General features: G+C 46.0%; 1 protein-coding gene across 2 annotated transcripts in view; it reads left to right on the top strand.

Annotated features, from left to right (window-relative positions):
- Positions 1-2446: 2446 nt before the first annotated feature.
- Positions 2447-21594, top strand: part of GLI2 (GLI family zinc finger 2) — a 156218-nt gene continuing 137070 nt past the window's right edge. For both annotated transcript variants that reach the window (XM_068407554.1, XM_068407553.1), the window contains exon 1: positions 2447-2579. In XM_068407554.1, coding sequence (XP_068263655.1) covers positions 2447-2579 — 133 coding nt within the window. The remainder of the gene's footprint in view (positions 2580-21594) is intronic.

Below are 21594 nucleotides of genomic sequence, written 5' to 3'. Positions count from 1 at the left end.
CCCCCGAGGAAGGTCCCCACAGGCATGAGGCTGCCCCGAGGGTCAGGGTGACCTGGGGAGGCTGGGAGGGATGCGAGGGCGAGCGTCTGGTTTCAAACAAAAGCTCAAAGCCTTGAAAGGAGGGACTAAGGAGAAACAGGTGGGGGGCTGGTAATATAGCCTCTGAAGTTTGTTTTCTTAACGAACAGAAGCCCAGGCTGTCAGACCTAGGTCAAACACTCCTCCAGTTTGAGCGTTTTTATTTCATACGTGGTCTGTAACCCAACCTGATTTCTGGGTTAAACCCCTGTAAAGTCCTGGCCCCCAGGAACTCATCCCACGTTTGCCATCAAGCCCAGCACATGCCGGGGCAGGACCTCGGGGGCCACCTCGGTATTCGCTGGAGCCTTGTGTCATCAGTGAAGCCTGTAATTGGGGGTCCTGTCATTTCCAATGCAAGCTTTGCTGTTTACAGCCACAAAAAAGAAAGGGTCGTTAGACATTGGAATGGGCTGCCCAGGGAGCTGGTGGAGTCACCATCTCTGGAGGGGTTTAAGACAAGACTGGACATGGCACTTAGTGCCATGGTCTAGTAGACATGGTGGTGTCAGGGCAATGGTTGGACTCGATGGTCCCAGAGGGCTCTTCCAACCTGATTGATTCTGTGATTCTGTGAAATTGTGACCGCAGATCCATCATGTCGTGGTCCCATTAATGTGAGTCGTGCCTGAAGGCTCCCAGGATAAGCTGCTGGGGCTGCAGCAGACAGCTGCTTGGTGGGCTGCCATCCTGCTGGAGCCTAGGAGGTGGTGGCAATGCTGGAGGACTACATCCACCACGTGTCAGACCCCTCTGAGTTGCCAGCCAGGGTGACTTTGTATCTACAGAAGAGTGTTAAAGTAGCCATTGAGCAGAGGAGGAGGAGGTTTAGGATAGCCTGTGTGGTGGTGCAACACGGAAGGTCTCCAACAATGGGTGTGAGGGAGGCTGGGAACGTGGAGCCATGTGCTAAGCCGTGGAGTTCATCATGTAGTGGGGAAAGATGGGCTTCGCGTTCTGCTTGTCTGACCTGAAGTTACAGCTCAAAAACTGCTTTAAAACCAGCAAAATAGTGAGAGGGAAAAAAAAACAACAGCAAAATGAAGTGCTTACGCCAGGGTCATGGACAACTAAAGGGTAAAATTTGACAGGTCACACATGGCTGTTCGTGAAATCTTCATGTGCTTTAAAGTTTTTAGGGGCGTTAATTTTTTACTCCAAGATGCTCAGGAGTCAGTTAATCCCTCCAGAGGGAAGTTTGAGCTGGCACAATGGCAGTAAAACTACCTGCACACAAAAGAAAGTTTTCTGGTTTCCCAGATATTTTTTTGGCTGATCCCATTAATTCCAGTAACGTAAACAGCCATGTGTGTTGAATTTTTCAGGAATTGAAAAATTTGCATCTAAAGATTTGCATGTGAAAAATTGCAGATCTGCATTAAAATTAGAAAGGAAAGGAGGAATTAGCAGTGGGTTTTCCCAAGCCCAGCCTGAGGCCGGAGTCACGTGGAGACATTTGAAATAAAACAAGTTAAAACGGGGTAAGCAAAAGTATTCGCAGGCAGAAGTGAAGCATGGCTCCTCGTTGAATAGAAATCTCATTTTTACATTAAATTTGGGATATACATATGTTTGCGTTTGAGTCATGCAGAATGAACGATCAAGCTAACGAAAGGTTCAAGAGCTGTTATTTTTCATGGACCTAAGTTGAAAAAACCCCATGTTATTTGTGCTTTGATATCTTGTTTTGTGGAGCTTTCACTGGCTCTTCGTTCACTGGCTCTTAAGTAAAGCTGTAGCTGATTTTCAGATATGACTGGTCAGGATAGAAGAACTTGCTTGGGAGAGAGAGGAATTGGTGAGAGCTTGATGGGGTCTGGCAGACCTGCTGTGGCTTGTCCATAAGCACTGTTGAAATGGTCTGGTCAGGGCACTGGTTCAGAACCAGTGCATAGAATAAGCACCAACTGGGGGGAAAAAAAAAACAAAACACCTTAAATGTATTATCTGTATTTTTACTGGAAGATTTTGGCTGACTTGTTTTTTTTGTTATGATGGGTTAGGTCATGTATAGGATGGACAAACTGGTTTTATACATGCTAAATTTCTGCGTCTCACTTGTCCTTTAATCCCGGAAAGCCTTCTGGACCCATCAGCTTTAGTTTAAGTGGGGGGAAAAATGTGTTTTGGTCCTGATCTTATTAGGTCTTCAACTGCCTGAAGCCAGTGGGATGTGGGAACACCCACCCCTTGGCAGGGCTGTGCCCTTTCCGCCTGTCCTGGCTGCACTGCTAGACTTAGAAACCCAGGAAATCTTCGTCTGCTTCCTCGTGGAGCTGATTTTACCTCTTTTTTGGTGAGTGGTGACCAGAATCTGGTTTTGTTTTATGTCCTGTAGGGTTGCTGAGCTGGAAGATGCACGTCTAAGATGGAAACTTCTGCTTCAACTGCTGCTGGGAAAAAAGAAGGGAAAGGTGCAGTTCTGGAGGGGAATGGCTTTACAGAGACGGGGAAGAAACCTACTCCTTTAGCAGCTGCAGGAGCAGCAGTGGCACAAGGAGGTACTTTATGTTTTCCACACTTTGAAAGCAGCAGGAGTGTTTTTCATTAGACTGTAAGAATTTAATAAGCACGGTGGCATCCGTCCTCCTGCGAACACGCTGAGTTTATTGGGGTTCTTGGCTGTCGGAGGTCACAGGAGCAGGAAGTTGTGTCACCGCGTGGTGTCCAAACGTCGCTGCACCGTGACGAGTCACTAGCAAAGTGGGCTGGGGTCAGGGAGAGGACGGGGGGTGAGAGGTGGCTGTCGGAGAGTTGACGTATCCCATCACTGTTTGATACTGGGCGACCGGTGGTGCGTGGTGCAGGCAGCACGGTGCCTGCTGCTCCTCCATGGAGGAGTTAAAGGGTGGCTGGTGGAGCTGGGGCAGCGTCCAGTTATCATGGTCGGGGAGGGGTGTCGCGTGCTGGCTGTGACCTAATGAGCTAAATAATAGCTCAACTCAATAGCTAAACAGACTGCACTGTCTTCAGCCGTTCCTGCTGGGATTTCATGGTTAGGGAGGAATTTGGGGTTGTCCAGCCCTTGTGCGAGAAGGTTCACAAAGAAACCCACCTGTTTGCGCTGTTCCTGTTAAAGTCAGAAGTAGGTCAGGTCTTAATTTCTTTTTCCATCAGAGTTTTTGGTAAGATTTTGGTCCTGCTGGTATTGAAGTCAGTCAGGAAGCTCTCGTGGACACCCACAGGCGTAGGGTCATTTTTGGTGTGTGCAGTGCTGGTGCGCGGGGGGACGTGCAGACGCATTGCTCCTGTCTCCTCCTGCTGCTAGGGAAAATGGCCCCGGGTGGAGCAGGGAAAATACAGCCCCTGAAGACATATCCCTCGCTGGCACACGTGCTGATGGATCTCCAAATCAGTGCCAGGGCCTTTCATGGTGGCTCCAGATGTGGGCAAGGCTGTGCCCACCAGGGAGGCCCCACGCTGGCCTTGCTGGGGACCGGGACAGGGTGTCCTTTCTGGACAGGGCGTAAGGAGACACACTTAGACAGGGCTGCACCAGCTTGGATGTGACAAGAGACGTCTCAGCTGTGTAAACTTTGCAGGTAGCTTTTTTTTCCTCTTTGAAATATACCTTGTTGCTAGCCAGAGTCTACCTTGAAACGAACCCTTCCCCTCCCTTTCCTTCACTGCAGGGTGGTTTCTCATCACGCCGGGAGAGCAGCACGACTCTTCTGTGGGCTCCTCGGTTCCTTCACAGCTCGGCTGGAGAGTTTGTGTTTTCTGTTGGCTGAGATTTGAAGACAGCTCCCAGCCCAAATTGCTTAAGTCTGCGCCATCTCTCCTGCCTTTTCAACACGTTTGTTACCCAGTTTTCCTTTCCTCATTGACCTGGGAAGATTCAGATGTACAGAATAAGGTAGCAGCTGCTAGATTATAACGTATCAGAGTAGTTCATGTGTTCGATAAACTCTGTTAGCTTTTGTTAGCCAAAGGAAAGTTTTTCTTAAAAAAGAACTAGAAAATCTTTTACACAGAGTTGTTTGGAGAGAAACACAATTTCATGCTGCTGAATGGGTTGGAGACACCTTCCGTGTGAGCACGGTGCAAGGTGGCAGAAAGGAAGGTTCGCAGGGTGGCAGAAATAGGGGAAAGGCAGAGACAGCAACATGCAGAAGTTTGCCATCCCCCAGCAGGTTGTGATCCCTGTTGAAGAAGCACAGGCTGTAGGAACTGTGGAGGCAGCCCACTGGAGGCATCATCTCAGTGACTGGCAGATCCAAAGGGCTGACTGGTGCCAACAAAGTTCAAGCATGTGCTAAAATTCAAAACCCACAGACGTGCTGTTGCAAATAAACACAGAATCACAGAATCAATCATGTTGGAAGAGACCTCTGGGCTCATCGAGTCCAACCATTGACACCAACATGTCAACTAGACCATGGCACTAAGTGCCATGTCCAGGCTTTTCTTAAACACCTCCAAAGATGGTGACTCCACCAGCTCCCTGGGCAGCCCCTTCCAATGTCTAATGACCCTTTCTGAGAAGAAATGCTTCCTAATGTCCAACCTGAACCTCCCCTGGTGAAGCTTGAGGCTGTGTCCTCTTGTCCTATCGCTAGTTGCCTGGGAGAAGAGGCCAACTCCCACTCCGCTACAACCTCCCTTCAGGTAGTTGTAGACTGCAATAAGGTCACCTCTGAGCCTCTTCTTCTCCAGGCTAAACAACCCCAGCTCCCTCAGACGTTCCTCATAGGTCAGACCCTCCAGACCCTTCACCAGCTTGGTCGCCCTCCTCTGGACTTGCTCCAATACCTCAACATCTTTCTTGAAGTGTGGGGTCCTCTCCCCACTTGGCACTTGCCTTGGGAATGCCTCCACCAAGGAAGCAGTCACTGCATTTCCAGAGATGCGGTAGAAATGAGGATGCCCCCGAGGTGGAGTGACCATCGGCCCATTTGGCACCTCCAGAGGCTTGATTGGTTTCTAAGCGTCCACGTGATGCACGTGCTCCTGTGGTTCGGACAGCTTTCCTTCAAGTTCTAACTAGATATAATACATGCTCCTGAAAGGGAGCAGTGCAGCGCGTGTTCTTATAAGTAGAAAAATTAATACAAATTCGTCTTATAACATCAGTTAATTGCAAGGTGTAATTTAGCAGATAACAACAAAAAGGCTGGGTAGCAACGAGACTGTACTTATATGGTGTTCATGCTAATATAACACATTTGCTTCACTAAGCTGCTGTAATTACTCATAACAGGCCAAAAATATACATATTTATGCTCATATTCTTATGGAAGAAAGCAAACGAGGCATGGAGATTAATTAGTTGTTCGGCTTGAGGAGGGGAACAGCTTTAAAGGGAGGGCCTCCGAGCTCCCCACCCTGCTTTGGGGCCGTACGAACAAGCCTTTATTCTCATCCAAGACAAACTCTTGATTTTATTTAGTGTAGAGGTTTTACTCTTTGTACTAGCACGTGAGAAAGTGGCAGCAAGGCTCAGCTAGTGCTGCAGATCACCAAGCTGCTCTCCAGAGCCAAACGAATGTAATTTGCAACACATTTCTTCTCCTTTATTCTACTGAGTCATGCAGATGGAGTGCCAACGTAGCATGTTTCTCAGATCATAAGGCTTTCTTTTTCACTTGTAGAAAGGAATAAATTCATAAGTTTTATTGATAATTAAGATAATTGAAGCGATAAACTGAATGTTAAATAATCAAAGAATAGCTATTTTATTATTATTATTATTTAGACTATATATTATAAGGTAACAATATGTCCAGTCTCCATTTCTAGTTTCCTTGCTTTGGATATTTGTCCCAAATGTCTCAAGCCTTGAACAAATGAAGTTATGGCTGTAGGAAAAAAGATGGGTATTGTTGATGCTGTCAGTGGAGAAGAGTCCTTTTGCACTAACAATCTGCATCTCATATTTTTAGTCTACTGAAGCTGCCATTTTAGAGATCTTCTGTGACTTTTTTTTTATAGTAACTCATTGATCAGATGTTCAGAAATTGGCCTCACAGAAATGACATCAGGGAAGTCTCTCCTAATTTTCTATTTTTCCATAAATCATGCCTGCCAAGGAGTCAAAGCCGCTGTCTTCTGTTTCAATAGGTGCATGTGTGTATGTGTGACAGAGATGGAAGCCGGTTTTAATGACAGTACGTAGGAGCTATAGACAGTCAGATCTGCAGAAGAGCCTCTCACTTTTGGTACCTCCACTTGTGGAAGGGCAGCTCACGACACTTCATGTTTAGGAAACCTTTTTGCTGAGTGCACAAGTGCATATTGCTGTGTAGGGTAGGAGACTTTGGAGCAGAGCACCACGTGAGTGAGACTGGGTTGTGTCCTCATTAGCCATTGGAAGGGGCTGCCCAGGGAGGTGGTGGAGTCACCATCACTGGAGGTGTTTAAGGAAAGACTGGACATGGCACTTAGTCCCATGGTCTAGGTGCCATGGTGATGTCAGGGTAATGGTTGGACTTGATGATCCCAGAGGTCTCTTCCAACCTCATTGATTCTGTGATTCTGTGTTCCTCCGTATCAGCACGCACAAGGAGGCCCAGATGTGTGGCTGAAGGAGAAATTTAAATGAGCCAGTCTTTCAAAGGCAGAGATATTTAGGAAGATGGGTTTCTCATCTTGTAATAAAAATTAAATACAAATTCTCCTAAATGCTAAGTGCCTGACTTTAACAAGGCCCAGAATGCACCTTTCCCTCTCCACCCCACCCTCAGCATGACACAAACACCAAGTTCCCAAATTGATGGTGTTTATGTTTGAAACATTTTTCTGATGTCTGGCTCTGTCAAGACTAATTTTAGCATTTCTAAAGCTGGGTAAAAATACAGCCTCATTACTTTGATGTCAGAGCATAGTTTACTGTTAGTATATTCTGGGGTTTATCATTTTAGTCATGTTTAACACGGCTGCAGCAGGCATGCACTATTAAATCTGGCTTATTTTACATTCCTGTCCGAGATTATTTATTTGGAACAATTTCCTCTCTATCAAAAGACACGGCTAATGCTGAGTTTTAATGTGTTATTTACACACAAAATAACCTATTTACAACTCAGTATCTGCCGCAGGGAGAATGAATGGGGCAGTGCTCCCTTCATCCTGTTGTATCTGAGTTTAACAATCTGGATTGCTAATAGAACCATTTATCACGGGGTGGTAATTTATTTTATGTTAGCTGCACAGGTCTCCCTGCCTCTGATCTATGGAAATACTTTGTATATAATGAAGTTCAACAAGTCGTTTGATGTAAACATGGGGAAACCAAGCTGCAGAACCAGTAAGGCTCTGGCTACACTTTTTTTTTCCAGGAGGTAACGACTCTCCTCTGATATTAAGGCTGCAGTTGATGAAATACAGCACTTTCGCCCTGCGCGTGCTGTAAGGGCAGAGCGTGGGGCTTTTCTGCAGTGGATCAGAGATTGGGATGGAGTTTGGTCACTTGATTTATGGGAAAGCTCAGCGCTGCAGAAGTAGCACACTCAGCCCTTTCACAGGCAGAGGAGAAGGGCAGGGAGCACCTCCCATCGCTCGCCAGAGGTCTTCTGTAAGCAAGCCCCGAGTGGCGTTGGCAGGGAGTCCTTGTGCAGCTCAGCTCGTCTCGGTGCTGGATTATGGGAAGGCCATGTAAATGAGGAGGAGGAAATGCCAGCATCCCAGCAGACCTCAGCGTGCTGAAAAAATATATAGTTTGTGTGGCCTGAGACTCAGACAAATTAAAAGGAGAACAGCCCCTATGAAGTCATCTCCTCTGTCCACCCTGGAGGGATCTTCTCCAAAGAATGTTTTTCATTCAGTTGTTCACATTTTCCAGTGAACTTGTACTGGTTTCACATATAACCAGTACAAGTACATTCTTAGCTCCCCTGCTCTGCATTGCTTTGCTGTATACAACTTAAAATGTTGGGATACACGGATAACAGAAAAGCCTGGGTTGGCTGCAGGAGGGAAGGGGGCAAGCGATTAAAGCTGAATGATGGGAAAATCCTGTAATTTAGACTGTGAAATTCTCCTGACAGCCAGCCACTGTCTCTATCATGTGTCTACTGTGTACAGCTCAGTGGCCCCCACCTTGGGTAGGGCTTCAATGCAACACTGCCATAAGAGCGACAGCAATCAAGAATCGTATTTCTTCCCTGAACATTTCTGTCAGTCTTAAATAACAGTAATTCTGTCGAGTCTTAAAGTGCGTTTCTTTGCTACCGTAGCCCCTCTGGCTGGCCAGATTGCCTACAGGTCTCTCTTGTGTACACACTCATGTCTCTTTGGGCAGCTGGAGGTCTCAGATGCTCAGACTGGTGCAATGCTGAGGCTGGTCCTCAGTTACAGAATCACAGAATCACAGAATCAACCAGGTTGGAAGAGCCCTCTGGGCTCATCGAGTCCAACCGTCGCCCTGACACCACCATGTCAACTAGACCATGGCACTAAGTGCCATGTCCAGTCTTTTCTTAAACACCTCCAGTGATGGTGGCTCCACCACCTCCCTGGGCAGCCCATTCCAATGTCTAATGACCCTTGCTGAGAAGAAATGCTTCCTAAAAATGCAGTTGCAGGATATCAAGGCCTGTGACTAGCTGCCAGCTTTGAATCACGTTGGTCACCTGACATGTGCTCTTTGGGAGAGTTTAGAGGGATCTACGTAGAGATGGGTGAAGTTAAAGCCATGCCGCACCATTTTTATGTTCAATGAGCAGTGTGCAGGCATGGTGGAAAACACTCTGGGAGCAGCAGGTTTATTTCTTCAGCTACATATGACAGAATTTTAGCAGTTGAAATTGCCACAAACTGTGCCACAAAAAGCACATCTTTTCTTCTACCTGCCTTCTTTCCTCTATCCATGGCTTGCAGTGCTGAGTCTCTCTAGCATCTAAAATAGTCAGCAACGCATCTTTGTTGGGTAACCCTTTGCTTTGCTTAATCAAGTCGTTGGAGTCCTACTTCTTGGCCACTTGTTTTTTTTTTTCCTCCTGGGGGAAGCCTCCTTTCCCAGCCCCTATACTGGGTTTCTTGTGTGGTAGCCAACCCTGTGGGCAAAGGTGCAACCTCAGAGTGGATAACCATTAATGTTTACAGACTCTTCGGTTCACATCGTGTAGCCCTTACAGATGATGCTAGAGTCCACATCACCAAAGCATTTCATGACGCAGCGACTTCATAACATCAGCCCGCATTCACTGATTGTATAAAGCTCCCCCAAATTGTCATACCAAAAGTTCCTACAGTTTCAGCCCATTACAGATGCCGAGGTACTTTGAAGACAGGGTAGTTTAATCTTATCCCTAACCACATTGCAGGATTGCACGCCAACTTGAAAAGCTTTTATGGGTTTAAAATGAAAAAAGGTATTTTTCACAGGCTGGTCCTGGCACTGGTGATCCCAACCACTAAGTACCACCTGAAAGACCTTTGTATTTTGTGAGTGTATTATTATTATCATTAATAATAGTCGTAATAATAATAGCTTCCACTTTTCTGTTATTTTGTAAGCTCCAAAAGTTTATTCTGGCAAGTACTGATATATCTTCTTTTCTGTGGATCCAGTTTAGACTTCAGTAAGTGCCTCTCAGAGGGTACCTAAATATAACCTTTTTAACTAATGCTAAACTTACCTGTTGTGGGTTGGTCATTCATAGCCAAGTAAGAAATCCAGTGGTGATAACAGATTATATTTATCATGATGCTTTCCTGGACTGTCTCCTCTGTGCTGCCAGCATGTCCCCATAGTTTGAATTTTTAGTCTCTTTGGCAGCTTTTTGCCTGAGCATCTGAGAATTTGCACAGGTTTGGAAAATTGATTCTCCCAACACCATCCGTTAACGGTGGCATTTGAGCCTGCCATCATCATGGGGGACCAGAAATGGGACTTGTTTTGTCTGAGGCTGGCTGCCTAAATGTTGGGTGTCTAGTTTGGGATCCCTTTGCATTAGGGTGGAGTAAATCACGTTGTGGAGATGCCTGCTTTGTTCCATTGAGGGCTTCATGCTTGATTTGAAGTGTCTAATGTTAGGTGGTCAAGCCCTAGTCTTCCTGACTTGTCCAAAATTGCAGAGTGAGGTTAAAGCGAGGAACCAAAGTGGGACTAAATTAATGCTTTAGAGCCCTTCATTCACGTTCATCAGTCCGTAGCCTGATGAGCAGCCTGAGAGTCCTGACTTCTGGCTCTGAACTGAAATCTCACCCTGTGGCTTCTCAAGTCGGAGGCAAACTCGACATGCAAGTGTCAACACAGCCAGGGGAGCTGCTTTCCAGAGCTGCTCCAGCTTTACACCAGCATTGACGAAACTAGTGTTTTAACAGCCCGTTCAGAGAGATGGGCAATTTAAAATCCCCACTAAAAAGATGAGGGGGAAAAAACCTAGTAAATCCTAAAGACTACAAAAGACTCCTAAAAATAACCCAAGTGGAGGAAGGCTATTAATGCAAAAGTAAATAATTACATTAAGGGAAGCAACTAGAGAGGCCAGTTGTGTAAATCACTTCAAGGGGAACAAGTGTTAGATAAAATCCATTCTTTATCACACAGATTAAGTCTTCCTTTTGATGCTAAATAATTGATAGGGTTTGGCAGAGCGTTCCACGACTGCCTGCGCGGAGTGGTGGGCCTGCTCCCGGGGTCAGACGAGTGGCAGAGAAAAATGTTCTGAGAAATGCTGTGCATCCAGACCTGCACCAAGAAATGAGCTCGTATTCCCAGCACTTCTTAAAGAAATTCTGCGTGGGCTTGAGAAGACAGGCATGCACCTTGGAGCAAAAGGAGGACTTGGTATTGCTCGTATTCTCCTCAAACTGCCCCCCCTGTAAAACCAGACTGTCTGTTTTCATGGTTTCATGTGGTGATGAGCAAGGTGCAGAGGCCTGGGAGGACACAGCCCACTCCTGCATATTTTTTTTATTTTTTTTTTAATTAGAGAACATGAATTGTGCTGTCTGGTGGCTTCTGGGAGCTCAGGGCCTGCGGAGGGTTCTCTTATCTTGGTCAGCCCCAATAGTGCCTGAATACTTCAGCCTCTTGCACTTCTCTCCACACATGAACATCCTGGTAAAACAGGGAGATGTCATTGCTGTCATTCTGCTGACAGGGAAACAGAGAATTTTCCAAGGCCAGAGTGGCTGTAATGAGTTTAGCTGTTTCAGAGAGATGTCAAGAGCTGGTTATCTCTGAGACTTTGGAAGTTCATAGGTGGCGTACATGGGACATCCATGGTGTTACAGAGGACTTAGCCCAGGTTCCTTGGGTCACCGTATCCACTAGCGAGTCCTTTCTCTCTCAATAATACACCATGTAATCATGGTCGGATGACTCAAAGTCTCATGCCTATCTGCCAAATGGAGGAGTTGTTTGTTTCCCTTCAGGAGAGTTGGACCCAAGTTATCTACGCATCATGTAGTGCCTTTGAGAACATCACGTTGGCAGCAGTCAGTACCGTTCTTCTTGGTTGCATAAGGGTATGAAAATGTTCAGTAGCACTATTTTACTGAATTTAAACTCGTTTTTGGCAGTGCCTTTGTCCAGTACCTAGCACAGTGGGCTCAGAATTAAGGGACTACAATTTTTCCAGAACCAAGTAGGTCACAACTTGCAGAAACCTTAAATTCTGAAATAAATCAGTATCCCATGAATTCTGTGTGGGTTCTGTTTGGCAGGATGAGTTCTCTGACCTTAATGATAACAACAGAGAATAAACCTCAGCCAAGATTGTAAGTTTAGCTCTTACCTTGAAGGAACGAAGTGGTTATACTCTCTTCACACTAACTGGTTTAGGATCATGTTAAACTTGTGAGCTTACTTGTGTTTGGAAGTGACCTGCACTGGGTGTTCTGCAACTCCTGTAGTGGTGTTGGCTTGAAATCAGGCAAACCTTGACAAGAAGAACCGAACAAAAGTTTGGACACATAGGCTGACTGAGTCCAAAATGAAAATAAAAAAAATCACTGACTGTGATCCCACATGAACACAGATGAAAAAGATTTCACACAAACTTGTCTGAAAACAATCCTGCCTTTTCTACAGGCTGTTAGAGAGCTCCATGGGGTTTTTCTCCTTTTATTTTTTATACTTCTTTCCTTCTCCTGGAATCCCAGATATTTTTAAGACTGTATTCCATTGAAAATGCTTCCAATTGTAAGTAAATTGTAAAACAGGAGTATAGCAAGTAAAATATTTATATTTACTGCCAATAATATCTGATTTTTAAAATACAGCAACATTTGCAGGGATTGAATGGTGTCGTTTTGGCCAGAAAGCTGTTCTCTTCTCTTCTCTTGCATGGATCAGCTCCTGACTCTGACAGATTTTCAAAAAATCACAGCTTGCAACAGATGCAACCCTAAGTAAACAGAGAAAGTAGATGTTTTGATGACTTCAGTTGTATTGATATAAGAGATCAGTGTCTGAGCATTCCTGAAAACCATCCAGTAGAGGAGGTATCTTCCTGTAAGCCCTTGGCACCCCGTGCGAGCTGCTTCAACAATAGTTTAATTGTTTAAGCGAAACAGAGATACTTCTACACCTAACGAGATGCTCTAAGCCTAGAAAGAGTGGTAAGGGCTCAGCACTCCTGACTCTGGGTCCGAAGTCTTGGGAAATGTTTAGCTTTTCTCCAAGTGAATTTTTTTGCTCTGTTTGAGAGGGGAGAAAATGATCTTTCTCTGCTCTGTTTTTCTATTTGGAATTCACTTTGGTTTATGACTGCTCTTTGTGAGGTGGACCAGCAGCGATGGGGGGAACTAAGCAGCATCCACTTCTGCACGCTGGCTGGTGTGAATATCAGTGTTCTGTGTGAATGCATGCAAGCCTTCTTTGTGAGGCTCGAGCTTAATCTTGTTCACATCAGCTTGCAGGTAAAGCTGGTGATATTCTTTCTGCGGCATTTACAGCCACACTTAAAAGTAAAAACAGAGAAACACAAAGGTGAGGACTTTAGGCATTGGTTTGCACGTCCCATTTTAACAAGAGGAATTATTATGTGTTGTGGGAAGCTGACCCGACTCCCAGAGGCTGCTTGTGTGAAGATACCCAATTTTTTGGTGGCTCCCTACGGTGAGGGCACAGAACTGAGCCTGGAGAAAATTAGTTTCAGTTCCTGATTCAGCCCCGAACTTCCTTCATGATTTTGGGAAAGCTGCTTGACTTCCCTTCGCTCCCCTGTTTATATAATGAACTTGCGTTGTTCTTTGGGCCTCGAGGCCCATCCATCAGCATCTGGTTAGCATGTTTACGGCATTGGTCATACTGAAGCACTTAACGGGTCAGACCGCATAGAGGTTGCCGTTCCCCCCCTCCCCACTGCCTGCAAGAGGGTGCTGCTGCCCCTGCGCGCTGGGTTACAAGGGTGACCTTGTTCATACGTCTGAGGTGTCAACCTGCTGCTGTCAAAGGCGCCCAATAAAACAGATTTGTAGGGTTAGGGAAGATAAGGTTGAGTTCTTATCGCAAAGGTATTTTCAATATCTGTGGTGGAGAGACCGTTAAGGGATACATAGAGTTGACTGTATTCCAAGGGGTCACGCTGTGGTCTGGAGTAAGGAGGTTTTTCAGGTGATCTTACCTGGCAAACTCAGTTGGAGAACATGGTGTTGTTAATAGCTGTGTAAATCTCTTGTATTGAAACAAGAGAAAATGGATTTTCCCAATTTAAGAGGGCTTCCTACGTACGTAATCTATGGGTGAGGTTCATCAAACAGTTTGCTGAAGTTCAAGGACAGAGTTTTGGACAGACCTGGATGAATTTACAGAAACCATGCAGAGCTTCAGCTCTGACCCAAGAAATAGACAGTGGTTTTAGCAAAGTCCTTTGTAATTAGACTCTTAGGAAAGATGTTGATCCGGGGACCAGGTGATGGAAGGAGAAGAAAATCACTGACGTGGGATGACAGCTTCAGAGAAAACCTTTGGTTCAGTTTTCTTTTCTGTGCCTTCTGTGCACAAGCACACACTAATACCGTGATCAGCTGCAGAGGAGCTGGCAATGCTGTTGTTTTTGGTGCAATTTTTTCCCTTTGGAAAACGCTGGAGGAAGCTTCGTGTGCTGTTACAAAGACATCCTTAAAACACCTTTACTGCAGGGTCCTGTATTTCAACTGTTGTTGAAAGTTGAAGAAGTTGAGAAGTGACTCTTAAAATAGATATGAGGTGACTGAACAAGAGGACACAGCCTCAAGCTTCACCAGGGGAGGTTCAGGTTGGACATTAGGAAGCATTTCTTCTCAGCAAGGGTCATTAGCCATTGGAAGGGGCTGCCCAGGGAGGTGGTGGAGTCACCATCTCTGGAGGGGTTTAAGAAAAGACTGGACATGGCACTTAGTGCCATGGTCTAGTTGACACGGTGATGTCAGGGCAATGGTTGGACTTGATGATCCCAGAGGTCTCTTCCAACATGATTGATTCTGTGATTCTGTGATTCTGAATGTGTGAAAAACATTTGCATCTCTTTTTTTCTGAGCTCTGTGCGTGCTGCATCACTTCTGTAAGCAAGCTAAAAGGGTTGGGAGGAAAAAAAGTTTTGCAAATCTGCTTCTTTTAGTTTTAATTCCACTTGAAACGATGTCTTAGCAGCTGAAATAAGATCCAAGGCTATCTTTGGGCTGCATAGAGTCACTGACACTTGAAACAGGCTGGATTTATACGTGGTTACTAAAAAATATATAGCAAAATGAAAGTCTCAGACACTGAGTTCATGTGCATTGCCCATTGTAAAGATAAGTAACGGCTGTTATAAGATCACTTAAATGGTTACCTTTGGGACATAAAAGGGATCTTTGAAGACAGTAAGTCTTAATACAGAAATGTTTACTCATAAAAAATACATTTGGAATGGGGGAGGGTAACACATTTCCTATTAATGTGGTTTTTGCCTTTTACAGCAGGTTGTAGCAGGTCTTTAACCTCTGTAGCACTTGAGCGGGGATAGAAATGAGCTTCTCTAAGTATCAGGCCCCAAAGGGCCTTTCCTTACTGCCCATATCTGCAATGTCTCTTGTAAAGATGGTTTTAGTTTATTCTTCCTTTCTGTGACCCAAATGAAAAACTATTCTTTTCCAACTTCAAAACCGTCCCGTAGTTACATCCTGAGGGCAGAATAGAAATGTCCTTCTGAATTCAGTTCACTTAACCTTGTGTTTTGTGAGGTACGGGGCTGGTGGCTCAAACCATGCTTGGACACAGCGGGAATCTGAAGGCCATGTCAGCCGACTAAAGCAAGAGAACAGAAGAGGGAGTTGGCCCTTGAATGCCATGGTTGTAGATACCACAAAGGAGGGATGATGTTTCTCCAAATGCTCACAAAGCGTGCAGATGTGTAACCCAGCATTCCCAATCTGCCTCTGGGTGCACATGAAGTGGGTGATGGCTCATGTCGCTTGTGAGTTTTCTGGTAACGGTTCTACAGGTAATTTTGAAATACTTTTTCTAGACAAACGTTATGCTCCTAAGCGAGGAAGGTGATGTCAGCAGTGTTTGATCAGTGCTGTGTGAACTCATAACTAGGGAGGATGTGATTTCTGCTTCAGTGTTTTGCAAAATTGTTACTAGATGGGTTAAGACACAAGGTGCCAGCAGTGTCGGAGTGGCAGAGAGAAGTTTAGAGTGTCCTTTATGGAAACCGTGGTGGATTATAGTCATAATTGTTTACTTGGATAAGATGATTTACAGAGCAGCAGAGGTAGCCTGGACCAGAGGAGGGAGGAAGGCTGAGTTGTCTAGAGGGATTAGAAGGCTTTTGACCAGCTGTTGTCCAGAGATGCGAGGAGCAAGACTGTAGCAGCAGGGTTTGAGCCAAAAGACACCATTTTGTGGGATCTTCAAGAGGAGAACTTGGTAGCAAATGGAAAATTCGTGAAGTATTTGAGCGGAAGAGTTACAAGCTCACAGAAGCGTAAGAAGGAACTGTCTGGGTGCAGAGAAGACAGAAGGTAGCGAAGCTAGAAAGAAGTCCATGTTTGTTGTGAAGATGAAGTTACCAAGCTGACATGGCTAGAGCTCTGATGAACCTTTTCTCCAAGCCCATGGCCCAGTGCAAAATTAGCTCTCCACAGGCCAGTGACAGGGCAGGATTATTGGTGGACTTCGTTATTGTTATTCCAAAACATGATGCTCACTCAGGCAGTGATCCTGTCGGTAAGTAGCAGAAATTAGGTTTTGAGTCACATACTGATCTGTCTTTGGGGTTAGCACAGCATGTTCTGGTCATATAAGGAGACAGAGGACAGATAAAATGAAAGAGAGGCAGGATTTTCATTCAGGAAATTGGTATGTTAATGACAGATATGGGGTCTTGGTATGTTTCAGATAGGCTTCATCTAGCTTCTGCAGGTAGCAGATACAAGCACGACTCTCACTTATATCCACCCAGTCAAGCATGAGGAGGTAACAAGTTCTCTGGGGAGGCTGGTATTTAATATCTGCCAGATGCCTGCCAGAGAATACTAATACAGATCCCAGGTTTAGTGTGCCCTGGGAATGCAGATGGTTGGTAGCAACGTGCCTGGCCTGACAGCCACATTTCCCTTAACTCCGTGGCAGAGCTGCCTGGATTTTCATCCCCTGCTATTTGGGTTGTAAAAGCGATGGCTTGGTCTAAGAAGCCTTTTGCTAGCTTTCCTGGGAGATTTTTCTGGAGGGTTAGTGGGTAAGAGAGGGAGATACACTGAGGTTTCCGTTGGACGATTACACCTGTGGGTAAGGGGAATGGCAACACCAATTGCCCCAGACATCCCTTGGACCAGGCTGTGACACAGTGAGGGCCATGGGGAGGGTTTGTGCTCGAGGAGAAGCTTCAGCCAGCTCCTGCGGTGTGTGCATCCCCCTCCAAGACCACGGCGAGGAGAGAAGGAGTGTGGCATCCAGGCTTGCCACAGCCCTTGTGGGAAGCCCTAGAGATCCCACAGCTTGTCCTCAGGCTGGAGCGGGGAAAGGACTTCTCTGAATCTTGCTTTCTTACCAAAAAAAAGGGAAGGAAAAAAAAAATAACCCCTGCAAGGCTCCATATAAATCAGGGCAATAAAACTGCCTGTGGTCGTGATCAAATTATACGGTCTAAATCTATATAAAAGAACTGGAGCGGGGTCAGTCCAGCACTAATGTCCTCATTGCTGTAAGCAGTGAACAAGGGGGGAGAAAGAGGAGGGAAGGCAGGCGCTGGGCTCCCGGCACCGACGAAACAATTTGCTGAGGTGGTTGAAGTACATGTTTTCAAAAATCTGTTTGTGTCCATAAGGGTTTGAGAAGAGGATGTCGTCTGCTTACTCGGTAACTTGTGTGTGGCCTGCGAGTGGTTTCAGATGCTTGGCCAAAAGCAAATAATCTCTCCTTTTAGGAAATTTGAAAACTATGCGTGTGTCCCAAAAAAAGAATGGAGGCTTGCACTGATGTCCTGTGCTCCTGCCACGGTGCCTGGTGTAATTGTGAATTGAGATGGGGAGAGAGGCATGGATGAGCACTCTCTGCTAGAAACAGGGACCAGATATTATGATTTGGGCTTCCATGAGACTCTGAGTTAATAGGTTGTTTTTAAAGGGAGAAAAGGGCTGCCCAGGGAGGTGGTGGAGTCACCATCTCTGGATGTGTTTAAGGAAAGACTGGACATGGCACTTAGTGCCATGGTCTAGTTGCCATGGTGGTGTCAGGGCAATGGTTGGACTCGATGATCCCAGAGGGCTCTTCCAAACTCATTGATTCTGTGATTCTGTGGGGTATGTCATATACCTCCAGAATTCAGCTGAATGCTGCAAAAATGTCCAAATTAGGAGATGGTACTTACTAGAAGTGAAATAACAGAACTCATGAACTTTCATGGTGAGAAGAACTTGCAGATAAAGCTGAAATTTATGACGGTGTAGATTTTTAAACGGAAGGTTTTGGCTCCTTTTCTGAGTACCCTGGCCACTCTGACAAGTTTATAAATCTCTGCGGTGTTTGGCTGATATCCTGAGGATCTGCATTGTCCTACTCAGAAATGGTAGCTGCCTTCAGTATTAATTAAGAGCTGTATTAGGGAGAGCGGTGGGAGCAAGAGGGGTCTTTCAAGTCTGGCAGCCGCCGCTTGCACAGGAAATGAGCAGAGGAGCTGCACACGCACGGCCCGAAAGCCGAAGGGATGCCCCGCGTCTGCGCAGCAGCTGTGTGGAAGGTGTGAAAGATTCCTCGGCTATGGGGGGAAACATCAAATCTCCTGGGGGAAAAAAAAAAGCCAGGAAGCTAGAAGCAGTAGCAGGTTTAGGCACAATCCGTTGAAGACCACTGCAGACTTAGATGGAGGAAACGGCACCAAGAAATTTGATAACCTGTTATATTTATGTAGCCCATTTCATCCTCAAAGCATTTTATGAACTTAATGATGTGCAAACTACGCGCGCACGTACCCTTTCATCTGCCAAGGACTGCAGCCGCCTTCGGTGTGAAGCCTGATGGTGGCTGCTTTGCAGCATCACAACAGCATTAGGACAGGAAGAGGAGAATGCTTTAACTGATTGAATTGGGAGCGGGCAACTTTAGGGAGGCAAAACTCTGTACTCGACACTGGTGAGGCCGTACCTTGAATCCTGTGTCCAGTTCTGGGCCCCGCACTTCAAGAAAGACATTGGAGGTGTTGGAGCGAGTCCAGAGGAGGGCGACCAAGCTGGTGAAGGGTCTGGAGGGTCTGACCTCCGAGGAACAGCTGAGGGAGCTGGGGTTGTTTAGCGTGGAGAAGAGGAGGCTCAGAGGTGACCTTATTGCAGTCTACAACTCCCTGAAGGGAGGTTGTAGCGCAGTGGAAGTCGGCCTCTTCTCCCGGGCAACTAGCGATAGAACAAGAGGACACAGCCTCAAGCTTCACCAGGGGAGGTTCAGGTTGGACATTAGGAAGCATTTCTTCTCAGCAAGGGTCATTAGCCATTAGAAGGGGCTGCCCAGGGAGGTGATGGAGTCACCATCTCTGGAGGTGTTTAAGAAAAGACTGGACATGGCACTTAGTGCCATGTCTAGTTGACATGGTGGTGTCAGGGCAATGGTTGGACTCGATGATCCCAGAGGTCTCTTCCAACCTGATTGATTCTGTGAAAACTTAACCTTTGGGTAAGACAGAGGGATTGAGAACAGTTGTGCTGGCACATGTGGCAATATCTTCTGTGACTACAATCGATCAGTGATTAATCTTTCAGAGATCCCACCAGATAGAGCTTTCTTTAGGGAAAGCTGGAAAATTAACCTTAGCTGGCTAGAAATCTGGTATGAGCTTTCTTCAGTGCCACATGGCAGTCTCCAACCTCAGAAAGTACTTGCTGACATCAGAGGACTGGAGCACCTCTCCTATGAAGACAGGCTGAGAGAGTTGGGGCTGTTCAGCCTGGAGAAGAGAAGGCTCCGGGGAGACCTTCTAGCACCTTCCAGTACCTGAAGGGGCTACAGGAAAGTTGGAGAGGGACTTTTGGCAAGGGCATGGAGTGACAGGACGAGGAGGAATGGTTTTAAACTGAAAGAGGGGAGATTTAGATTAGATATTAGGAAGCAATTCTTTGCTGTGAGGGTGGTGAGACCCTGGCCCAGGTTGCCCAGAGAAGCTGTGGCTGCCCCCTCCCTGGCAGTGTTCAAGGCCAGGTTGGATGGGGCTTGGAGCAACCTGGTCTGGTGGAAGGTGTCCCTGCCTGTGGCAGGGGGGCTGGAACTAGATGATCTTTAAGGTCCCTTCCAACCCAAACCATTCTATGATTCTATGACTCTGGCTCGCATGAGCTGCTTTTCCACCTGAGATCCAACGGGATCACATAACGAGGTTCTACGGATGGCGATGTGACATTGTCCATTTCTTAAATTTTCCCACTTAATGGCATTCTTGTCTCAAAGGAAGGGTGTTTATTTTTAAAAAGGGTCAATGAGCAAGCATTAGAAATCCTGGGAGACATACAAGTTGATAGCGTTGCAGAAAGCGTTGTCGGGAAAGAAAAAAAAAATGCCACACCAAGCAGCTTTGCCCCTGTTATCTTTGCAAGGAAGTTCTGTATTTTCAGGCGTGATAGTTTTCAATGTCACCCGCCCTGTAAGAGTTTTGGTGTGCTGTCTAATCCCCCAACTTAATGAGTTCTGCAGGGATGCACCATGATAGCTAAAGATCATTTACCTGAATTGCTTTTTAATTTCTGGAATGGGAAGCTGCTTGTGCAGCAGGATAATTACATTATAATTTACAGCAATCCAAAATCAATAAATTTAGTCATATTGGGATAGAGAAGGAGGGTGAAAAATCCCCCCCACCATTAAATTATTTCATGCTCTGTACTTGATGTTCCAAGAACTCAACAATAAACTTTGGGGGATGGGAGGGAGGAGTGGAGGACCACTGTCTTCCTGAGACGGGTCAGTAAATCAGCTTTGCCCGGTGATTTCTATAGTGAAATAACACATGGCTGTGTTTGCAGAAGAGGGCAAATACAGCAGATAATGTCCTCTTTCTGATTTATTTTAATTCTGGCGAATTAAAGGAGAGAAAATGCTTTGTACTCTCCAGCCCCTTATTCCAGTGGGGAAAAGCTGATGAACCGTTGCCAGCTGCAAGCTAAACCCGGGCGTCCACCCGAGCTCTGCTGCCTGCTTGACTGTAACAGTTGAATTGAGTAATTATTGGGGTAAGCCACTATGGGAACTGGTGGGGTTTAAGCTCTTGATGTCTTCATCAAGACGAGATTGAAAGCTTTTCTCCAAGTGAGTATTTTTGGCATGTACAAGCTATTGGGCTTATTGCAGGGAGAAATTCATGAAAGCCCGTGAGGTGTGTTGTAAGGAGGACAAGCTACGTGGCCTCAGTGTTTCCTGAGCTTCAGAGCCTCTGCTCCTCCGTACCCAGGAGGGATCACACAAGGGACAGTCTTTTTTTTTGGAGAGTCTGCAAAACCCAGCAGTGGTCTGGCTGCTGGAAGCACTAAGGGAGGAGGGATGACCTCGCAATGAGAAGGTTGGTCTCGGGACCTTCACATCTGCTGCCAGCACCTCTTTGGCACCAGCCAAGCCCTGGCAACACCAGCGCTGATGGCTGGCAGTGTCTGCAGTGCTCCATCTTTTCCAGGGTCCACCCAGGAGTCAGGTTGAGTTCCTGCAGGCGGGAGGAATGGCAAATAGAGACAGGTAGCCCAAACACTCCCTGCGTGATGTAAGAGAAATATTATTTGAGCAGACAGTTCAAAGGGGTTCAGTTGGGCACATGGAGATTGGAGCTGTGGTTTTGGTTTGTTTTTTTTTTTTTTTTCCTTCTATTTTCTTTAAAAGAAAGCTTCCTGGTCATATTAAATCTCACCCATGTCTTCACTGAGGTATGGCCTGCTGAATTCATCTCGCAGGAAGATGTATTAGGCGTTTCTGGACTTCCCCCGCTCAGACTGACTCGATTTTATTTTTCCTTTGAAACCACAGAAAAGCTGTCAATGCTGCACCCAAAAAAGGATGTTGTATGAAAGGAAATCACTTTGTCTCTTGTATTTGAGGAGGATTATGATCTGGCATGACCTCATTATGGGTTAGGCGAGGATATTTCTGGAAATACTAATTAAATACTTTTTCCATCCCTTGTGCCCTCATAG

This window comes from Nyctibius grandis, chromosome 9 (genome assembly GCF_013368605.1).
Source record: "Nyctibius grandis isolate bNycGra1 chromosome 9, bNycGra1.pri, whole genome shotgun sequence".
Classification (NCBI taxonomy): Eukaryota; Metazoa; Chordata; class Aves; order Nyctibiiformes; family Nyctibiidae; genus Nyctibius; species Nyctibius grandis.
The sequence above is the reverse complement of the archived record's forward strand: the minus strand, read 5'-3'. Positions and strand labels throughout refer to the sequence as shown.